The sequence below is a fragment of the Syngnathus leptorhynchus genome, chromosome 1 (genome assembly GCF_054491065.1).
Source record: "Syngnathus leptorhynchus isolate UIUO chromosome 1, UIUO_Slep, whole genome shotgun sequence".
Lineage (NCBI taxonomy): Eukaryota > Metazoa > Chordata > Actinopteri > Syngnathiformes > Syngnathidae > Syngnathus > Syngnathus leptorhynchus.
In genome coordinates, this window is record NC_141195.1 from 24,166,436 (window position 1) to 24,184,206 (window position 17,771).

Below are 17,771 nucleotides of genomic sequence, written 5' to 3' on the forward strand. Positions count from 1 at the left end.
GGGGGGACGCCCACAAAATATTTTATGCATAACCGAATGTTTTCCCCAATGAATTGTAGTCTTACAATACAAAAATAAAATATAATTATTGCTATTTTTTTATGTCAACATAGATTTGGACTAACTTGTGGCTTCTTTGCCTTTCTGTGACTCTTCCGGTCTCTTGCTATCTTTGTTGCAAACTGCTGAGACAGACAAGTTGTACAAATTCTATTTCAACACTGAACATTTGTGTAATATGTTGCAAAAACAATCTTGGTCATTCAGTTCAGTGTGGAATGTCAGTATTTTATTGTTCTTAAAAAAAAAAGGCTTTGGGCAAATTACCATTTTCCGTTTTTTCGTTCAGTGCATGTGGCTACCACATTGTGAAACAAGGGTCACTTTAATATCCTGTTGTCACGTCATCATTATTCCCCCCCAAAATTTCATACCAAAGTATAAAGTAACATGAACAGAATTGAGATTTTTCACAGGCCTCCAAGTGTAAAAGAAAGCCCAAACACCCGCATTAAAACATCCACAAGCCACTTGAGTGCCGCTGTACTCCCAACAAATGAATTCAAATTCGAGTTGCTTTTAAAGTTCTCTCATGTCATTTCACATTCTCCTCTTTCCAACGGATTAGTCAGCCTTTTCCTTCTCCTTCATGTGCAGGAAGACAAAGCTGAAGATAAAGAGTCCCGACATCATAGAAAAGACGCTGGCGTAGTAGGGGAACGCCGTAGGGATGAAGCGTTCGTACTGGGTGTGCTGCAGAGGACGCACCGACACCTACGGTGACGGGGAAAAAAAGCGGTGGACGCAAATGATCATTTATTGTCAGGTTATTTCCATATAAAAGTTTCAAGAAGCAGCTTATAAAGGTGGACTAGCCTGAGTGGAGGAGTAAAGATGTGTGTATCCCAGTCGGTTGTAGTCCACCTTGAATTGGAAAACTCCATACACGTCGGGCAACTTGAACTGGACGCTGTATTCGCCATCTTTGAATGAATCAAAACACCTCAACGGATTAGTCTACAGTTAAAAAGATCAAATCAGCGATAGCTCCTAACTCCATACCTTCTTTCTTCAGGTAAGTCCTGACGAAGGGGTCGATTCTCACAAACTCCAGTTGAATATCGTCACCGTCGAAAGGAACCCATTGGCCCTCGGAAAGCATCTCGATGACGACGCTGTACTCCTGCGTGTGCGACGCATTGTCAATTTCCCGCCATTCAAATCTTTACAAGGACATCATTCTGTCAAAACTCACCACGAGGTCGGTGACGGTATACGCTGCGGGGGGCGAGTCCTCTCCCACGGGATGATGCCGAACTTCACCCACCCTGAGGACGCCGGCTTCTTTAAACACCCAGCGAGAGAGAGCCTCGGCCAATTCCATGTTGCCCGTCAGCTCGTATCTGTGAGGAACAACAGAACAGCACAATTCCATTAAAAAAAAATTTTTTTTTTTTTTTAAAACGCCGCTATGACTTTGATACAGAAAAAGTGGACTGACAGCTGAGATCCAGCCGTGGCTTTCTGCACGTTGGAGGTGAAAAAAGCGTCACTGAAGAAATCCAGCGAGCCACTGAAAACCACTCTGGCGTTATTTCTGGCTTGCAGGCCGGCAATCAGCAGAGTGTTTTTGCCCACGGCGTGGGGGTACTAGAGCAAAGAGCACAAATGAGTTCATCTTTCATTAACTGGACAAAACTATAATACGCAACTGCTGCATAGGGGCCAATAAAGTGTGTTGCATTGTTACCTGGGAAATGGGTCTGTCGGGGAAAAATGAGTAGGCGGTTGACGAGCCGGTGAGGATGTCCAGGACCAGAGGGTTGTCGGGGTCGGCCACCATGCTGAAAGACGATAGAGGCGGCATGTGAGTTACAATCATCACTACATGGTAAAAAAAAAAAAAAAAAAAGTTGGGTGAACTCATTCAAGATGACAACATTTGGGAAATTAATAAATGATTGCCATAAGTGTCATGTTACAGGACATTCAAAATGTTGTTTCCGTCTCCGCCTTTCAATATAATCTTACTTACCCAACACCCTTAAACAGCACTGGTTTATTGGTGTCTTTACCAACAATGGTCGGAGCTTTCAGCAGATTCTCTGGGTCAGCAACGATCAGTGTGTGCTACAGGCAGAAAAAAAATAAAAATAAATAAAAAAAAGATGATCTTAACAACAGAGCGACGTGGCATGGGTACAATTCGATTACCTCTCCGGGATCAGACTTGTCGTAATTGTGATGGTCAATGACGGCAGTGCCCTCCTCGTCAAACTCGACGCCGCATTCACTCCCCAGTTCCCTCAGCGGGTCACCTGATTAACACGCATAACATTTGAACATTCCAAAATAATATTTAGCCGAAGCAAGAGCAGGTAGAAGTCAACTGACCAATATCAGAACTGGCAGCAACCAAGACATTTCCTCCACCGTCAATGAATGACGTAATGGTCTCCACATTGATATTTCCTCCAAAATCTGTAGAAAGAGAATAATTCAGAACATAGAGGACAAAAAAAGTGACAGGTACAAGTAACATACCTTCAACAGATGGTGAAAAGATGATGAGATGGTCGTACAGGAACTGGCCATATTTGATCAGAGAAAGCGACGGGTCATCGGCAGTCTTGAATGTTAGATCAAAGCCACGATCTGAAAAAGTTCATATGGGAAAACGTCAACATAACGGTGCTTGCACAAAGCACTTCCAGAAAATATTAACACAGTCAGATATAGCGCTGGAAATGTTATTTCAGTTTTCTTTTTAAAGAGTATATTGTCACATAACCGCTTCATTAAAACAGATTACACACATGGGCACTCTGATGGCTCACAACTAATAATGTCACAACAACTGATTTGTTCCCAAATACTGGTAAGGAATCACTATAAATGAGTTACACTGGTCTACAAATTTCCACGGTTGTTTTGTTGCTTTTAACTTGGACTCTTAAGAGGTTAGTGTCTTTATTATCTTTATTTTATTTATTGACAGGTCAGTTAAGGAGTTAACTTTTGTGCATGTTTTCACCTTTGACGGATTGTGGTGTGGCAGGGTTCTCTTCCAACACAAAGCCACTATGGGGGGGCTGAGTGTGGAATGGGTATCACCACTGCTCGTCTGCTCTGCCTCCAGCTCTACCACTACCAGAACCAGTACGGCAGACTGGACCGGAATGGAACAGAGGCTAGTTCCTAAAAGGGTTCCCACCAACTGTCGTTGATCCGGTATGCGACAACGGTGACGTCATTAAGGGGCGCCAGAGAAAGACAACCATTTCATTGGGCTGATTGTACTAAAATGTCCTCTGAATGAAAACCCCCAAAAAGCAACTACGTGTAACAAAATAAGTATGATTATGTAATAATATTGCACAAAGCGGCCACAGTGAGTCGATTTTAATTGGTGGATCATGCAAACGTTAACGCAGCTAGGCTAATGTTAGCCATCCTTTTTTTTTTTTCATGCTCAACACAGCGCTACAACCGTAAATGATTTAGCTCGTTCTTCTACACAATGAGAACAGACGTAAAAATATATAAGCATATGACACCTTACCTGACAGACTGCGGAAAAAGATTGAATGTGTGTCCCTCATGTTGACGTTCTCCAGCAGGACCAGGGTCCTGCCGTCGGCCTCAGCACAGTGCAACAAGGAGGCTAGCGAAAGCAATAAAGCAACAATGCTGCCTAAAATGGTGGACCTCCTTTGAATCATCCCTGTTTTTGACGACAATCTAAAAACGTCCCGGTTTGTCAGCTTGACTGCTAACGACGCGGCCATTATGCTGCTGTGGATGGAAGTCGACGTCAGCGTTAGCGGGGCACTTTCCTATGACCCCAAGAAGCAGCCAATCAGAGAAGGGAACGCGTCATCTGTAGTTTTTTCTTCCACCAATGGGATAAAAGCAAAGTTGTAGTCCACTTTCGCTCTGTCATACCTTATCCGGAATACGTCGCTGTGGCGTCACAATGCATGTTGCGCTTCTCTGCGGCGTGCATGTCTCGAAATCGATGTTTCGTTTTAAATGGCATTAAATCAGTTCAGTTTACAAACAAATTAGGCTTTTGTCGAAGGTACGCCATCACTCCCCATAATTTCCTTTAATTCAACTTGTGCTAATTTTATATATAGCGCCACTATTTTACATTTGAAAGAGGGAACTCCACAACGTAAACAAATGAACGTAAGCGTTTGACGATGCAATTTGGGACAATTTTAATGCAATGCATTTTGAATTGTCCTTAAAAAAACAACAACATAAAAGTGGTCATATTTAATACCCCCACATAAGACTTGAAAGACAAAATAAGTATATTGTGCTCAAAAAAATCTTTCTAGGAAAATACTTAATACATAAAATACTTTGTTCAAGGAAAATGTACATATCCAAAGTGAGGACAAACTATCTCATAATCTTGTCTTTTTTTTCCCCATAATCGACAATGCACTGTTCAGCAATACAATGCAAAAATTAAAGAGGTTATGTAAAGTACAGTGTTGGAATGATATACATTACTAATGCTGCGTCGACGGCTACCTTCCAAAGTATTGCGTCCACTGGAAGGTGTTTTGAACTGCTAACACAGCTTGAGCGGGAACCTTTAAAAATAACAATGACTACACCTGAACCTCACACACGATTAGCTCTCCGTCAACTTTTCGATCCGTCTGGAGCTCAGCCAGCATCTCCATCTGCCCACCGTCGCCCTTCTTCCCATCGAGCAGTCCTTCTTCCCCTTGTGGCTCCTGAATCACGCCCTCTTCCAAATTTCCCTCTCCATCTTGGCCACGGAAAATGAGCTCCCCTTCCTGGATCACCTGCTCGGATGCGGTTTGCCACGTTGTGGTGCCGTCCCCCTCGCCGGCGCTGACTGTGGTGTACTGGTAGAAGTCAGAGTCCGATTGAAACATGACCAAGGCCTGGGCTGTGTGAATGCGAACGTGCTGGGCTAGCGAATTAGCATCCAGGAATTTATCCCCGCATGAATCGCAGGCGTAAAGTATCTGCGTGTTGGGGTCTAGAGACAGAAAGGGGGGGGGGCAAAAAGGCGGCATTATAATATTTCATTCTGTTGAATTTGTATATTTCAGAATATGTAAGTAATTATCAATCAGTTTCTTTTTTTGAAGTATTGTTCACTATTTTGCCCAAGAGTTGCTATTGTGAAGTGAGTTGAAATCAGTTCTTATACTATCCAGCCATTTTTTTTTTCCTTTTTCAGTCTCACCTGCTTCCTGCACTTTCTCAACTGCCTTGGTAATTTCTGCTTTCAAAGCTTCGGTCGCATCGGCACACACCGATGCATCCACTGGTAACACTGAGAACACGTCAACAAACATTTTTGAGTTCACACAAAACTTTGACATTGCCTATAAGTTTGAAAATGAATGTTTGTCTAGGTCAAGGCGTTGTGCAAAACAAAATACACTAGTTAGGAAAAAACAAACAAAAAAAACAACAGGTCACAGCAAAGTCATTCTAGTGACCAATATGAGTGTGATGCAACAGAGGTGTGCTCACTTAAGTGAAATATCGTATAACGTGTCAAGTCTCTCACCTGTTAGTTGAGCCACAGCGCTGGCCGCCAGGGCTTCCGTCGCCAAGGTAACAATGTTCTCCGAGACGGTAACAATGTTGAGCTCGCCGTCTGAGGTGGATGCCTCAACACAGCCGTCAATCTCCTCATCGGTACCGTTGCCGGCACCGGGTCGCCGCCGCTTTATGCCGGCCTTGCCCCGGTGTACGGTTTTGATGTGGGAGCGCAGATTGTCGACGCGATTGAAGCCTCTGCCGCATTTGTCGCACAGGAAGGGCTTTTCTCCTGAAAGGAAGTCAACGGTCAAGTAGACAAAACATCCAAATGGGAAACTGCCACACGTTACCTGTGTGAACGATGACGTGCTTGGAAAGGTCGCCCACGTTGACAAATGATTTATTACACATTTGACACTGGTGAGGGCGGACGTTGTCGTGGTGGCGAATGTGATTGGCCAGTTGACTGGACTGTACAAACCTACCCAGGAAGAGACAAAAGATGCAGTACATTCAAAGTCATTCACTGGACACTTTCTAAGTCTAACTACTGGTTTATTATATATTCATAACTGCCGTCGAGCTTCATTGACTAGCGACAGGTAAATATCGCCGTATAACAGGCATCGATATTGGATCCACGCTGGCCTTATTTCAAGGTATCGGGTAGTTGAAACGGCGGTCGATACCAGTCGCCAATACCAAGGAGCCCCTCTTGTGGCCTTTTTACCATCAGGAACTAAATGGCTGAGAAAACGTTTATCTAACGTAATCATATCCATGTCAATCCTCTTACATGATCATTTAGATGCAATGTTCGTGACTACCATCTTTCCAATCTCATCAATTAAATGTATTGTGCCGACATTAAAGCTCACGCTCGTGGTATCTGTTACTTCGTATCGGCATTACTCGTACCGGTATCGGACTGAAAAAAAAAAAGTGGTACCGAACATCCCTACCTTTTCCCACAACGATCACACACGTAAGGTTTCTCTCCGGTGTGTTGGCGGACATGTGCAATGAGTGAGCTGGCTTGGGTGAAGGCTTTGCCACAGGTGGGACACACGCAAGGCTTCTCTCCTGTGAGATGGCAAAGTGTCAAGACTGGAGGACGGGAAATGTTTTGCCTTGCAATATTATACCTGTGTGGATGCGCTCGTGGCGCTGCAGAGCTCCAGGATCACTGAATGCTCTTTGGCAGTGCGTACAGACGTATGGTTTCTCACCACTGTGGACCCGGGAATGGCGCTTCAGATTCCCTGAGTGCGCAATTGCACTAACATTAGTCCATGTGAAAAAAAAAAAAAAAAAAATCTCTGAAAACACAGGTATTAAACTAAAGACCCGGGGGGCCAGATCTGGACCGCCACATCATTTTATGTGATCCGTGAAAGTAAATCACGTCTGCCAAACTTAATGACGCTCGCTAAAATATGCTCTCAAATATTTGCGTGGTGAATAATGTTGTCATTTCCCCCCCCAGTTTTACAGTAACGTTTTACCAACTTAAAAGCTAGACCTGCGACAAAAATAGCTGAGACAGAGCAGAAAAACAAAGAAGACACTTTTCTTACCTGAGGTGGTGAATTGTTTGCCACATTCTCTGCATTTCAGGGGGCCATCGGCGATATGGATTTTTAAGTGGGCCTTTAGATTTCCGGGCTAAACAGACCACAAACAAACTCATTATTAACTCTATCGTAACATCACTGATTGAAATAATGACTTGCTGACTCAATCATTTCATAGCAGTTGCATGACCTGATTGAAGCGTTTGTCACAGTGCGGACACTTATTGCCCTTGTTGGCGTCGTGCGTCTCGAGGTGTCGCATCTTGGCGGTGGGGTCGGAGAAAGCTTTGTCGCAGTATTCGCAGTGGTACGGCTTCAGACCGCTGTGCACCAAGCTGTGGCGCTTCAGGTTCCCCGAGGTTGTAAAGAGCTTGTCGCACGACTCGCAGCTGTAGCGCGCCTCGCCGGTGTGCCGCTTGCGGTGCAGGTTGAGCAGGCTGATCTGACGGTAGCTCTTTCCGCAGATTGAGCAGCAAAATGGTTTCAGAGGGCTGTGAAGGGGGAGGAGATGGTTACTCAGAGCTCAGGAGACTGAAAATTCAATCCGACGTGAATCCCCACCTGTGCGTTTTCTCGTGAGCTTTACAAGCCGCCGCATCGGAGAAAGCCTTGTTGCAGTCTCGACAGGTGAAAGGTTTCTCCCCCGTGTGAATGCGCACGTGTCTCTTAAAATTGCCGGTATGCGTGAATTTCTTCCCGCAGTCCTTCAAAGAAGAGCACAACATATGCGGAACATAAAATATGTTCTTGTATTGCGCGTGTGTGTGACACAAGCGGCTCTCACCTCGCATTTGTGCGTCATAGAGCTGTAAGGCTTCGATTCGGATCGGCTGCTGATCGCGCTGCATTGGGCCGCTCGCTCATCTGCGTCGTTGCTTCCGTCTCCCTTGGATTGACCGGTGTCCGAGCGTACCTCGGCGACCTTGTCTTCTTCGCCGACTTCTTCACATTCATCATTCTCGCCTGGTGTCGTCGTGCTTTTCTCTGATTCCGTTTTTATGCCTTTATCATCTGGGTTATATCATTGACACGTTGAAGCTGAACAATTGATACGGCAAGTTGCAAAAAAACACTCACCGTGAGGGAAGTTTCGTCGAGGTTTCCTAATTCGCCTACCACGGGAATTGGTAAAAATCGGGGTGGTTATTGATTTGATGGGTGCACCTGGAAATACAAAAAATAAAACCATCAACGACATTTTTGGAACTGCTTTGACAAATCCAGCATAACGTTGACATTTCAGAATCTTCCCTCATTCGTAGCGTTTCCTCATTAGGAACTTACTGGGGGTGTAGTCTATGTCAGAGGGGTCATCCTGAAAAGTGGATGTCGCGTCTTGTCCAGCATCACTATCCTCCTCCTCGTTCTTCACAAATGCTTCCTTTTGTGTGGCAGTACTTTTAGTTGTGTACGCACTAACTGGGGAGTTTTGGGCGGCGTTTAGCTGTGAAACGTCTGTCTTCTGTGTTTTCACAGGTAGGTTAGTTTGGTCCTGGCCATCTGTTAACTTGTTGTTGTCTTCTGTGGTGGTTGTGGAAGAACTCTGGTCTGCCTCTAATGGCACCTCAGCCAGGTCACTGTCACGATTCTCTATCGGCTGGCTTTCGCATACTTTTTCTCCTTTACAAGAAAAAAAAAAAAAAATACAAGGGATTGTAAATAATTCAAGTGTCTTCTCAAAATTTCCCACATGACCTCCGATCCTTCACAAAGACTGCACTCACCTTCAGCAACATCGAGTATGATATGGGATGGAGCCGGGTCGGCTACCGATTGGTACAGAGAGCAAGCGTTTACAATTTCTTGCATTTGTAGGAAATTAGCAACACCCATCACATCCTCCAAGTTGTCAGGAGTCAAACTCAGCTTGGCTGTGTACATAAATTCCAGGACCTGGGCCAAACCTGCACCGATAGAAAGCAAATTACAAAAGGCTGCAATTGCAAAGAAAGTGGAACAACGCACCCGTTACAACCTGCAGCATTGCTGATGTCCAGATGCACCACGTCCTTCTGTTCCAGGAAGAGGGTGCGGAAATAGACACTGCAGGCTGCCAGCACGCATTTGTGGGCCTTAAAGTCCACTCCATCCACAACAAATGTGCAGTCACACAACAAACCCTGCTTGCGCTGGTTGTTGAACTGCTCCAGAACCTTCCCACTGTGCCAAGGGAACTCCATTGTCCTTCAAGGCTTTTTGGATGAGCAAGAAGCTGACCACAGATTCTGAGGGCAGTCGACGAGTGGAATGTTATGTCACGTAGCTGTGAATAATGATCATAAATGACAAAATTGAAACCATCCCTAGACTCTAAAAAGTCATATTGAAATTGTACAAATGCTTATAGATTGGAGAGAACACAAATGTAATTATTTTCAATTGCACAAAGACATGGATCCAATATCTTATTCGAAAAGTGTGAATGGGTGGAACTAAATGGTTTCTTTTTTTGTTCAAGATGTTTAATGTTCTGAAAAACTCATTTAAATGTTCATGTGACTGTCAATTTGTTTTGTGTGTGGGGTTTTATTTTGGGGGAGGTGTTCAAAATAAAGCTGGTTCAAAGGAATCTTTAATCCCCAATACTACTGTGAATTATTATGTTTGCTGACAGTAGTGTCACGCTACTGGATGAAAATGATCAATGATCAATGTCTCCTTGATCAATTTTCTCCAAAACGATTGACCGAATACAATCATCTGATCTGAGATCAAAATGAACGGTTCGACATTTTCGTTTTAGCTGCCGGAGGATTTAGAGACGCCATTCAAAACAACTGCTCGCATGACAGGCACAGCGAATAGCTCATTTCAACATTTTCGTTTTTTTCTGCTACGAAGGCTCGACAGTTCAGTCAATCGATTTCAATGTCGCTCTACGATCCTCGTTGTCGTGTTATCAGGGATGAATTTAGCATGCCTAGCGAGGATATCGTACGGCACAGACAAGATGGCGGACGCTTGTTGTTATTTTCAAAGCTGGCTCAATGGCTGTTTCTAATTGCCCTCAAGCCCCGCCGTACTCTACCTACCTCCGGAATCGCGTGTTTAGGCTCGCTCCTTTGATGCGTCCTCGAACCTGCGGCTCGGCTACTACCAGGAAAAATTGATCTTAGTAATGGACCCGATCGAGTGTTTCGGTGATCGGTCCTGTGCTGTTGACTTGATTCAGCGCCATCTTCCTCTCGCTGATCGATTGATAGGGACCAGTCGGATGTGTTTTCACGAGCATGCGCAGTGGAAAACATTTGCAGTTACCGTGTTCGACCGCGTGGCTGTGCTCAAACTCAGCTGGTCGATGTGTTTTCACGAGCGTGCGCAGTGGGAAATAGTTGCAGTTGCGGTGTTCGACCGCTTGGCTGTGCTCAAATTCGGTTGCTTGAACTTAAACTTGAAGTACCGGCAAAATAAAGATAAACACACAATATTGAATATAGCAGAGATCAAATTAGACATTTGGCAGATTTTTGTAGATTGAGTTCCGTCATTTCGTTGTTTTTTAATGTGATGAAATGAAAATTCATTCAATGCAAAAATACTTCTTTCAAAATACACTAGTGTGTATCTGTCATCTATTGATCTGGAATTATGACTGCTATAAATTACTGACTAAACGAGAAATGTCCTGATGTTTTTTGGTTTTTTTAATTTCACTGGCAGCAATGATTTTGTTGTTGTTGGGAAGACCAGAATAAAGTTGCAAAATATCCCGACGAAGCATTTTTTTTACAAAACCCTCTTATGAACTGGAAAATTCCTTTAACCCTTTTTTCATCAACACCGCAATCCCGGTTATTATGTAACACACCTTTACATACATCTTCATAAAATCGGATGTCTCAAGGTGGGGAGAAGCTTGGTTACTATGGGAACAGACATCTCATCTAATAATTGGAGGCAAGAGTGGCGTTGCTGCTAAGCGTTTAGCTTCCCCAAAAAGAGCCACAGGTGTGTTATAGAGGCTACCTGTGTGACAAATGTATTTGTTTTTCAATTTCATACCATGCACAAACACACACATGCAGTGATTGCAACCACTGTTCACATTAGCATGCTAGAAATGGTCATTAGAGATTTTCTGTACAGTTTATCTCCTAATTTTCCTTAAATGGGCCAGAAAGTATTATTTAATTAAATGAGAAATATTATTTAATTTTCTGTGTATGATTCAGTAATCACAGTCCATACATTAAAGTTACTCTGAATTATACTTGTCAAGGTCAAAATGAGCTGGAGCCTCTCCCATATAATTTTGGGTGTGAATTACCAAGACCAACAAACATTCACACTCACGTTCCTAATAATAGCAAAATGTCAGTGAAGTCGGAGTGAAAAATAAATTGTGGAGACAATTAAGTAGTCCATGTTTATAAGACCCCGACCAAGCTTAGCACTCTGCTCACCACCACCCGCGCCCTTCCGGCACTTTTCTTAACTTTTCATAAAATGCTGTGATATAATATCGTATATAACAGCAAGTATTTAACTATTTCACATTGTGCTGTTATTTCTTTCTATTCTGTTTTGTACCAGTCTGCTGTCTGCGGCCAGGTCGGCATTTCAAATGCGAACCCGTTCACAATTGCTTCACCTCGTCAACTAGAGTCCAAATAAAAAAAAAAATAGAAAGATGCATGTTTTTGGTATGTTGGATCAAGGTGCAGTACCCACTGAACACAAGCCTAGATTCCAACTGAGAGCCTCTGATCATCACATGTGCCTAATATGCATAGTAATCCAATCTGAATCCAATTGAAATGATTCCAATCAAAATATATATCCTTATTGCCGCTATCATTCGAATCATCCTCAGACTGGAATTTTTTTCCCCCATACATTTGAGAGAGCAGGAAAAAGAGAGAGGGGAGGGGGTTTGTTGGAGACGTCAGCAAACATGCATTCATACTTTCTCCCCATTTTCTGCTCTCTCACTCACGCGCTCTCTCTCCTTCTGTGTCTTTCTTCTTCCCCGTGAGCCAGCTGCTCTCCCTCGTCATCTTCAAGCCACCATGGGCACCAGATAACCGCCTGCAGGCTTTCCACACACATCATGGGTTGCTGCCTCTGTAAAAGTCACAAAGGTCAGTTTCGAGATGTGTGTTTGTCAATGTGTGTCACAAAGGTCAATGTCGAGATGCGTTGTATGTGTTTGTGAACGCGAGTCTGAAAGTTACTCTGATCTTTTCGTGCTTGCGTGAGTGACTGACATGTCAAGGGCATGAAGCGTCAAACCCTAAAAATACCCCAAACAAATAAAAATACAATCATGACCTAATTCCATCCAACAAATGATGACAAAACTTATCTTCATGAGCTAGCTATTACCGCATGAGTCTGGAAGCAGCTGTGGCTTATTTGGATCAGAACTAAATCCTGAAAGGACTAAGCTATTGAAAATGCCTCTCGTCATTTGTATTCTATGAGGTGATGTTTACATGCAAATGCTCACTCGGGGGCCTTGGAAGAACTTCGAAATGAATGAGTTGCTGAAGTGAGTTGACATTCTTATCGATAATGAGATCAAACTTATCATGTGCAATATTTTCTGTCTGAATCTGTAATGCAAATATTCAGAGCAGGAGGATGGCAAATCAGGGATGTGTAAATGTGTGTCCGTCCTAGTGTGTGCGTGTGAGTTCGTCCCCGCTCTGGCGATTTAAGTAAATGGAAGGGTATCACTCGCCTCCTGTTGCTGTAGTGTTTCCATAGCAACAGCCAATTGTCTTGACGCCACATCTCAGGGGGAAACCCCAAGTGTGTGCGGCGTGCGTGTCCACTGACCTTTTCAAGGATGTTAATTGTCATTTCCTCTTGTCATTCAATGAGCCTTGCTTACAAAATGATCTTGGTAAAAGGATTCGGTCGAAGGGATGTTTGGGAAATCACTGGAAAAATGAATAAGAAAGTAATAGTTAGGAATGGCCTCAGCTCTGTGTAGAAACACACATGAGCACTCAGCAGACATGTAATTAGCGTGTGCTTCATCCACAGACCTCTATCCCCTGACAGTGCTACACGAGGGCCATCCTCCAATCTCCGCCAAGGTGAGTCAACCCGTACCCCAGAGGTCAGTCTTTTTATTATGTATCAGAAAACTGATAGTGTATGTTGTCCTGAAGCCAGAAAAATGTCTAGGTCATTTTATTTTTGCTCAATTTACTTCTGTTTAGAAAAAATTCGACTAGAACAGATGAACTTTACTTGGTGTTAATCTGTGGCACTCCTTATCATGAAATTGCTTAATTCTGAACTCAGCTACCTCCCCAGATTTAACCGGGTGTGTACACTTATGCAAGCACATAATATCGGTTGTTTATTTATATTTCCCCACCTGAAAAGATTTGTTTTCTTTTCATAACAATCATGGTAGTCTCTGTTTTTATAGCACGCAAACCTGGCATTTGAATTAGGGGTGTGTAGACTTTTAATCCACTCTAGTTATTCTTCTACGGCTCAAATGTAGGCTTGAAAGTTGCAAACAATAAGTCTTTTCATTTCGTAACAAGTGTGAGGTAAGCGTGATTTGCAGATTCTCAACAGATTGTGAGTCTCAACAGATTCAATCTGCTCTTGCGTCACACTTGAGAAAATGCCAAAGATAATAGCAGTCTTCAAAAAAAAGGTGTCCAGCTACTTTTTGCCCTTCTAGTCATTCTCTGTGAATTGAAGGGGAGAAAGAAAAACAGGTAGCGACTCCCCATCGATTTTATTCTCAGAATGTTGTAAACAGGTTAAAGTGAATGAAAATGGGGCCAGAGAAAAAAATTGCCATCTCCTTGTCAGTATTGACCACAGCTACTTTGCTGTGAAAACTTCATGCGTTTGACATAACCCCTTGGATTGCATTTTTTTTTCACTATCGTCATCTGTTATTATTTTGTATACAAGAGGAGCTAAGAATTGCACGCGCAACGTTGTAATGTGCTCGACTTTCAGATGAAATACCAAACAAAACACATACTGATTATTATCAATTCCGGATAATAACATTTATTATTATCATGACTGATAAGCAGCAATGACAAAAAGTTACAAAATTCAAAGATAAACCAAAAGGGTGTTTTTTACATTAAAAAAAACAGTTTTAGCTCGCTAGCTACTTATTATATTGCTAGCTAGCTAGAGCGCTACTAGCTAAATAGCTAGTTCTATCTGAAAGCGATGTTTAAATCCCACATTTCCAATTATAATTATGTTATTTTGTCCTCATTGACAAACCCTATGCAATCAATAATGCTTTTCAACTGAAATATTTCTTTTTTTTTTTTTTTTCCTCAAATGCCGTAATGAAAATATTATGTTTGTGTGCAGGATGACCAAGCTCCATCAAATGGCCGAGCAGCAGATAAAAGCAACCATTACAACATTGGCGAGCTTGCCACGTCCTCTTTGTTAGGTGAGATTGCGTTCACATTTGTAATGACACCAAAAACAAGATGAGCACAATGTGGGAAATGATATAAGTGACATTGGAAGGTTCATCATGTTATTTGTCTCTTCTGTGCACACTTTTCATAGAAAAGTCGATTAGATGTCGATTAGACTCAGCTCAGCTGCATCCGTCTTTTTATCATGTACTTTTTAATCACTGAAAAAATTGGTTTCAAACTGAGTTAGAGATTTAAAAGCAAAAGAGATTTTTTTTTTTTACAAATGGCTTACTGTGATTCATCAAAGTGTGTACAGAACTAGAACAGTATTTTTACATGATTTAAAAAAAATAATAATAAAGAAGACCTTTAAATGTACCTCCAAAGATTCCACATTGAAGTTTAAATGAGGAAAGGGAGCAAGATTGTGAAGTTTGGTCAATATCTGGAGTTTTCATTTTTTGTATTTAGTCTTGTATTTGACCATTTAATGCACAACGCCATGTTGTTAATTGACTGATGACATCATAACATTGACAGAACCGTCCATTTCATCCGCCAATTTCCGTTGAGTGAGCCTTTAGATGGAAATCTTTTTTTTTAAACCACGCTTGGGAGTCCACGTTAAACAGATGTCCAAGGAATAAATATTAAATAAAGAGTCCATGTTCAACGTGGAATCTCGACTCGCATCAATTTATTTAATACGTGGAATGGCTGATTATGCGTTGCAGTCTGGTACTCACCGAGTGACAGAGCGAGCGCGTCATCAGTGACAGATTGACAGACATTCCGTCAATATTGACGTTGCAAAATTGCCAGAACGACTCAAACTTGTTCGAATCAGGTCTTGTCTACAGTTCGGGTGGATGCCGAGTGCATCTTAATGTCAAATGTGGAAGCAGGCAGTGGAGGAGGTTTGTTTCCAGCCTGCCTGGCTGGCAGTGGCTTTTTTTCCCCTTCATATGTCATCTTAATAAGGTCACTAGTGATTAAAAGTTGTTTCAATAATCAAAATAGCCATCTGAGTGCAAATCAAAGAGGAGTGTTTTGGAAATATTTCAAATTTTGTGGTCATGAAAATAGTATTTTTCTGTCTTGATCTCATCTGGACTTGGACCTAACTCGGTTTTGGAACTTTTTTGTTATGACTCAAACTTGCCTTGGACCCGATAAAGGCGGACTTGACTATAATCTCGGTTGGCGTGGGGGTCACTGGACTGGAAAAATAGGAGCAATGAAGAAATTAAGAGTGCAACCAAACAGAAAAAAATGATGTCAGCCACGCCATTAATTTTGCTAATCCAACAAAGCCGCTGGGACTGTCACGGCAAGATTTCATTATAAATTTCAACTAATTCATGAAAGATCAATATTTTTCCTTTTTTTTAATGCCGTTGATCTTCATTTCACGACTTTATCTCACCTGAATGACTTTTCCCATTATTTCCATCCTGCCTCTACTTGCACATCTTTATTTCATTCCCTTTATCAAGATGTATCCCTCCCCATTTAGGTCTGGTGGCCACCATAAAGGAGCACATCACTAAGCCCACAGCTATGGCTCAAGGACGAGTGGCTCACCTGATTGAGTGGAAAGGTTGGGGAGGCGGAGGCGGCGGCGAAGCTCGGGCGGGCGGCGGTTGGAGCAGAGGCTGGGCGCAAGGAGGCGGAAGTTGGGGCCCTGAGGAAGATGAACGATTTTACTCCCAAATGACGGATGAGATCAAGGAAGCTCGCTTTGCTGCCGGTGAGTCAGACAGAAGAAGCAATTCAATAGAAGAAGGGAAAAAGCACAATCATACAGTTCTTGGGAAAAATGACTCACATGGGGGAAAGAAAAAAAAAAAAACATGTTTGTGTGCAGGAGTCGCTGAGCAGTTTGCCTTGGCTGAGGCCGCCATGAGTTTTTGGTCCTCCAACGACTGCTTTGAGCAACCATCGACCAGCTTGCAAGGTTGGTTGTCATCGCCGTGCACGGTCTGTTGGCGTTTCTTCTTCTCTGCATCGATGATCCAATTCCACTCCATAGGTTTCTTGACGCTCCCTTTTTTTTTAAATCTTCGCAATTATTGCATTCTATAGAGGCAACAATGACCACACAAAAGCTTTTTACGACGTGTCGTTGGAAAATCCATTTGGGCATCGATGTGAGAAGAAACTTGCCCGTCTCAGTTCTTGTGCATGGAGCATGGATGTTGATTTGCTGTCACCATGAAACGGCAACAAAGGAACAATCCAAAAAATACTTACTCAGGTGAAAAGTTTTGAATTCAGACGTGACACGGTAGAAGCGTAACGAACTGGCCGAGCACGAGATCAGCGAGTGCAAAAGACCGTTTTCGTTTTGTCTTGTACAATTGTCGTCTTGAACAAATCAAGTTCATCTTCTACATGTTTTAACTCTTCATCAGGGGCATCAAGGAGTCACCTGTTGTCTCACTTCCTGTTGGACGACACGAGCGTCACCACGCCCCAGTACCTGCACAGCATCTACACCGAGACGCACGGCGACAGCCAGCTCGGCGGCCCGGTAACCCCAGAACCACCGACCGTGGCCTCCATAAAACCGCAGGACAAAAATTCTACCAGCGAGGATAAACGCGGTGGAGTCACGGCCGAGGCTTCTGTGCGACACATAGACAGCAGCTCATTGTCTGAGGATGATGTGTTTTACAATTAAACACCTTCACATTCTAATCCCAGCGGTGCCTTGAGGTACGAGTGACTCGTGAGCAGTAATTTGAGTGCTCCATGATGGCATTGAACTCAATTGAACTAACTTTTCAGTTGAGCAAGTCATCAATATCAGATGAGCTTTACAATCAAACTAAACATTGTTGTGACCTGAGACCGGGGGCAACTGTGATGTCATTTTTAGTCGGCAGAAAATGGCAAAATGGCCGCCCCCCTGAGATGGATAGAAACGCTTAACTCGTAAACACCATATTCATCGCAATGCCATGTTTCGAGACTAATAGGAGCTCATACAATTTACTGAAAAGAAAATTGAAAACGGAATTTGTATCTCAAGGCACCCCCAGTACTGTATCTGGATTTGAACAAAAGTTGAACACCAGCAGTCACTGAAAATAAGAATTTTCCCTCATGTTCAACATTTGTGAATGTATAGTTACTCGGCGACACTGGACTTTTCTATTCATTGTACATTCGATGTATTTTATTGTCTGTTGAAATGACAGCCAATGGAAAGTGCAGTATTGTGTAAATATCTTGGTATAAAAACCAATCGTATGATTTGCTGCCCCTTTCATGTGTACGATCC

The 17,771-nt window shown here is 42.9% G+C and overlaps 3 protein-coding genes across 6 annotated transcripts; 1 reads left to right on the forward strand and 2 right to left on the reverse strand.

The window, feature by feature from the left end:
* Nucleotides 1–267: 267 nt before the first annotated feature.
* ddost (dolichyl-diphosphooligosaccharide--protein glycosyltransferase subunit (non-catalytic)) lies at nt 268–3,854 on the reverse strand. The gene is made up of 11 exons (XM_085910171.1): nt 3,563–3,854; nt 2,545–2,655; nt 2,395–2,481; nt 2,215–2,318; nt 2,036–2,130; nt 1,751–1,844; nt 1,502–1,650; nt 1,256–1,403; nt 1,063–1,183; nt 882–983; nt 268–779 (listed from the first exon to the last, which is right to left on the reverse strand). Exons 1-11 carry the CDS (start codon nt 3,786–3,788, stop codon nt 775–777), a joined length of 1,242 nt encoding a protein of 413 aa, XP_085766297.1. The 5' UTR covers nt 3,789–3,854; the 3' UTR covers nt 268–774.
* A 365-nt stretch (nt 3,855–4,219) lies between these two features.
* Nucleotides 4,220–10,324, reverse strand: zbtb17 (zinc finger and BTB domain containing 17). Of its 4 annotated transcripts, none has more exons than XM_085913371.1 (16): nt 10,148–10,324; nt 9,235–9,340; nt 9,091–9,165; nt 8,840–9,019; nt 8,400–8,735; nt 8,193–8,279; nt 7,900–8,126; nt 7,677–7,819; nt 7,306–7,606; nt 7,119–7,206; nt 6,687–6,803; nt 6,504–6,624; nt 5,892–6,022; nt 5,567–5,830; nt 5,237–5,326; nt 4,220–5,026 (listed from the first exon to the last, which is right to left on the reverse strand). In XM_085913371.1, the coding sequence occupies exons 2-16, from the start codon at nt 9,293–9,295 to the stop codon at nt 4,626–4,628; spliced, it is 2,622 nt and encodes an 873-aa protein (XP_085769497.1). In that variant the 5' UTR covers nt 9,296–9,340; nt 10,148–10,324; the 3' UTR covers nt 4,220–4,625. The 4 variants fall into 4 exon arrangements, with proteins under 4 accessions (XP_085769497.1, XP_085769488.1, XP_085769480.1 ...); XM_085913362.1 differs by having other exon boundaries at nt 9,235–9,378; XM_085913354.1 differs by having other exon boundaries at nt 9,091–9,340.
* A 3,924-nt stretch (nt 10,325–14,248) lies between these two features.
* Nucleotides 14,249–17,717, forward strand: fam131c (family with sequence similarity 131 member C). Its single transcript, XM_085913397.1, has 4 exons — nt 14,249–14,511; nt 16,002–16,235; nt 16,353–16,442; nt 16,900–17,717. Exons 2-4 carry the CDS (start codon nt 16,046–16,048, stop codon nt 17,166–17,168), a joined length of 549 nt encoding a protein of 182 aa, XP_085769523.1. The 5' UTR covers nt 14,249–14,511; nt 16,002–16,045; the 3' UTR covers nt 17,169–17,717.
* The last annotated feature ends 54 nt before the right edge of the window (nt 17,718–17,771 follow it).